The sequence below is a fragment of the Papaver somniferum genome, chromosome 1, assembly GCF_003573695.1.
Source record: "Papaver somniferum cultivar HN1 chromosome 1, ASM357369v1, whole genome shotgun sequence".
Lineage (NCBI taxonomy): Eukaryota > Viridiplantae > Streptophyta > Magnoliopsida > Ranunculales > Papaveraceae > Papaver > Papaver somniferum.
In genome coordinates, this window is record NC_039358.1 from 43,571,772 (window position 1) to 43,576,266 (window position 4,495).

Below are 4,495 nucleotides of genomic sequence, written 5' to 3' on the forward strand. Positions count from 1 at the left end.
AACTGTCACAATGCTAAATTGTAGTAATGTTTTGTTGTCAAATTGAAGGGATCCTTGGCACTGACTACTTCAATGATGCTGGAGACAAAAAAAAAAAAAAAAAAAAGTGTTCTTTATCTCGTTGTATTTACAATGAAAGTAGTTACTATATGACTCTGTCAGTCTCTTGTGCACAAATGAAATGATATACTATTGCCAGTTCTTATACTTTTTCTTATGAATAAAAAATGAAGCAAAGAAAAGCCAAAAACACTTTTTGCGTTTTTTTAAACTAATGCTAATACTTTCTGTACAATTGCCAGTTCTTATAATCTTTGTGGACTTTCGTTTTTGCATAACTCCCCACCACAAACGATGATGACAACGAAAACAAAACAACCAAATGCGATTATAAAATTTTCATTAGTTGAAGTGTCTATGCAGACCTTTTCTTGACAAGAAGTCAAAGTCCAGCAGTATAAATTTCCTCCAAATCTATGTTTATTTCATCGACAACCATCATCTCATTCTCTTCTATCTTACCAAGCCAATATCTCCTCTAGTGATTACGAAAATTCAATCATTATGGATAGAGAACTAGAAAAACTCCAATTCTTAGGATTCTTTGAAATCTATAGAGAAGCTTACCATATTACAGCTTCAAGTAAGAAAATCTTTTCACAAGTCGCTCTAACTTTTATTCTTCCTCTTTCTTTCATTTATTTAGCTCAATTCGAAATTTCTGACTTATTGTTCCCAAAAATCATGCATAACCTAAGGAACCTAAAATATGGAGTGCTTGAATTGTTCTGGTATCACTCAATATCGGAATTGGCTAACTTTTTGATATTCAAGGTCATGTACCATATCTTCCTTCTTGTTCTTTCGCTCCTCTCTACTTCGGCCGTCGCTTATACCATTGCTTGTGCTTATACTACCAAAGAAATCAGTTTCAAGGAAGTTACAAGTATAGTTCCCACTGTTTGGAAGAGACTTTTGATCACTTTCTTATGGGCCCTTCTGATCATGATTCTATACAACTTCTTTGCAATTCTCTATGCAATTCTAGTAGTAGTTTTGATAGATGAAGCTCTTGGACATTCAAATGGTGACGGTTTGCATATTCTTTTCCACATTATTATTGTCATTTACACGTCCGGGCTTGCTTACATCGGCGTAATATGGCACTTGGCTAGTGTAGTATCAGTAATGGAAGAGAGTTATGGCTATAAAGCAATTTTAAAGAGCAAAGCGTTGATTAAGGGTAAGACGTCGATTGCTTTGGTTGTCTTTATTGAGCTACAAATCTGTTTTATGGTTGTATTATCCACCATTGAAATTCTTGTTGCTCATGGGAAAATAGGTGTGATGGGCAGAGTTAGTTTGGGATTTTTTTGTTTCTTGTTTCTGTCTATTTCTATTCACTTTGCTCTTGTGATCCAAACGGTTGTGTACTTTGTCTGCAAATCATACCATCACGAGAACATCGGTAAATCCTGGTTAGCTGAACATTTGGAAGCGTATAATAATGTTCCTTTGAGTGAGGACAGGGATATTCAATTAGAAGAATATGAGGTTATGATTGAATCACCTCCCTAATGGTTTTCTACACCATCATCTCTTGTAATTTTGTACACATTATCATGACTCTTTTGTAATGGACAGTTTTATTTTTAATACTACTGAACTTGAGCAACAGTTAAGAGGCAGTTTCTCTCTTATGAGAAAGTACTAATTAACTAGGAAATCAATCTTCCCCCAAAACAGAACTCATTCTTTGCCTACCTACCTTTGCAAGAGAATCAGCTATAGTAATTGATTCTCCATGCACATGGTTACATTTCCAAGCCACAAAATCTTTAAGTAAATGCTTACAGTCATTATTAAACTATTGTTTTTCCACTCCACAGATCCTAGAATACCACCTATAGCAACATTAAGAGAGTCATCCTTCCAGCTGTAACTTGAGAACTCCTTTGCTGCTAGCTTCAGCCATTTGATAGCCTCCAATGCTGCTATAGCTTCAGCCTCCTCCTCATCTTTAGCTATCCATGGAATGCAGACTGCTACTTGGCAATTCCCTGTTTCATCAAACATAGTCGGTCCAACTCTTAACTCCCTGGAAAAAATCGTGCACTTATTACTTCATGACTGTTTCTTTTTTATGCGCTAGAGTCCTAGACTCATCGAAGTATTATCTAATTCACATGGTCTAATTAAACGGCTCATAGTCATACTCTTACAAAAAATGGTACTGAATTTTGAATTTGATGATTTGGTAAAGTATAAGACCAACTAACACTAACTACCACAAGAGAAGTGACTAGTTCTTTTATGAACAGACGTAAGCAGCAGACTCATCCAGCTACATTTATCGATGTTCTATAATAACGCAAACATGTATTATAACATCACATCATATTTAATATTTTACGAAGTCTACCTAAATGTATCTATCAATTGTTAATTGATTGCTTACAATAAACTCATTCTAAGAAAATTACCTCATAGTACTCCTTTAGTTCGGAGAAGTTGTTCTCCGTACTAGGGAGTTCATTAACTACAGCCTTGAGAAACAGAGACTTATACCCATGTTCGGAGAAGTTGTTCTCCTTTAGTTTAACATTCTGTTCTAAACTACTTAAGTCTAGCTCATGGAAGTTGTTAATAGGATTCAAAAAATCTCCAGACATCAAACAGAATCCTGCATCTACAAATTATAATATGTTAAGTTAAACATAGACAGTGCATCACTGGTTTGTCTAATGTTAAACCCTGACTACAACTAGGGGGACAAAAGGGTCAGTGAGGGCAAAAAGGAACAAGGAAATTAAACTTACACTGCTGCTGTAACGAAAGGGTTAATAGCTAAGATGCTATGTGCATGAACCAAGCTGGGGTTTCCAAGTAGTCAAGTCCACCTTCACTAAAAATCTGACAACCAGCTTTGAACCAGGCTGCTTCTGCAAATTTAACTCCCATTCTAGAGAGGAGTTCAGGGAAAACACATCACCGAGCAGCGCCCACCTGAAACGAACCACTTCCGGTTCCCGGTTCTTGGCAAAGGGCTCCGGATCTGCAGATAGTCCACCATCTATAGTCACCAGGAAAATCACCGATGTATGGTGGAGCACCACAGAAGGGTTTAAGGTAGTTGACACGGTCTGGACAGTACCATGGATTTCCTGAAGAAGCAGCAGGCTTCTTTGCTGATGAGTGATGTCTTCCTCATCATGATCATTCCATTGCTACTGGATCTAACATTGGGCGCAACACTTTCGTTAGGTGTCTGGACAATTAGAACACTAATGCAACAGAAATAGCGGGAATTAAAAGTTTTTGAAAACCACACCATTACAAACATGAATAAACTTGAGATTTAAAAACATATAAACGAAAATCAATTGAAGTTTTGCCTATCAAAAAAAAAATCAATTGAAGTTTTAATTGAAGTGTTACTCTCTTCTCCTGTTAGAAAAGAAGAGTCCAAACTAACCCATTTCTTCCTAGAAGTATAACAGGATTAACATCACAGATTCACTTAACATACAGCCTCTATCGATGTAAGTCAAAGTCGCCGAAAGATAAAAGCTGTCAGCGTAAACAACAAAGCCTGATGCAATTCTGTTATCATTCATCGTTCAGTCCGAGTGTACATCTGTGTTTCTAGGGTTGAGAAAGAATTTCAATGAAGAATGAAGAAAAGAACCATATGCTTAATACGAATACGGGATGCATGATAGCAGGGCAACAGAATTATTGAAGAATTAGAGTTATGTTTCTGCTCAACAGATTTAGTCTGGGGAGTAAAAGCAAGAAAAACTTAAAAGACACTTCGCAGATGAATGAGGTGCTGAACAAAAAGCATGTGTTGCACAATTTTGCCCAAGTCTGGGTATGACTGCTCATGGACATTATCTATGCTATTCACAATGTTCTGAATGAGTTCTCGTACAAATCCATGAATCAATGTAATATGTACAGGAAAAGAAGAATGATTTTTGTGAGATTATTGTGAAGGACAAGGTTATGCTTCAATAGGAACATACTACTAATTCATCTAGTGGATGCTCAAGTAGATCAATACAAAGCACAAGGTACATTGCAAACTACCGAGTCTGGTTTGGATAGTTTAGTGTTCTAGGAAAAGGAATGATTGCCTGCAAGTGAGCTTGAAAGTTAAAAGCAATCTAACATTTCAACAAATTTGGTGTATGAAAACCAAAGAACTACACAGTGAAAATAAAAAATTTGAAACTTACTGATATGAATTTCATTTCACTTTATAAGGTGTAGGCCCTGGCCTTTCCTGAGATGCCTCCAAATTTGTTCCATCAAGTCCGTCCTCCCAAGCTGCAACTCTTAACTCGAATTCAGATATGTTAACAAAACTAAGTTAACCTTAATTTCAAAATCTCGGAAATTCAACCAATTGAATCCAATTGCAAAGCAAAACAAATAAATTCAATCACAATTTACCAAAACTAAATTAAAAAATGAAATCCGCTTGGATCTG

The 4,495-nt window shown here is 36.2% G+C and overlaps 1 protein-coding gene across 1 annotated transcript; it reads left to right on the forward strand.

Annotated features, from left to right (window-relative positions):
* The first annotated feature begins 837 nt into the window (after positions 1-837).
* Positions 838-1,578, forward strand: LOC113295913. The gene has a single exon (XM_026544262.1). The coding sequence runs from the start codon at positions 838-840 to the stop codon at positions 1,576-1,578; it is 741 nt and encodes a 246-aa protein (XP_026400047.1).
* Positions 1,579-4,495: the final 2,917 nt, after the last annotated feature.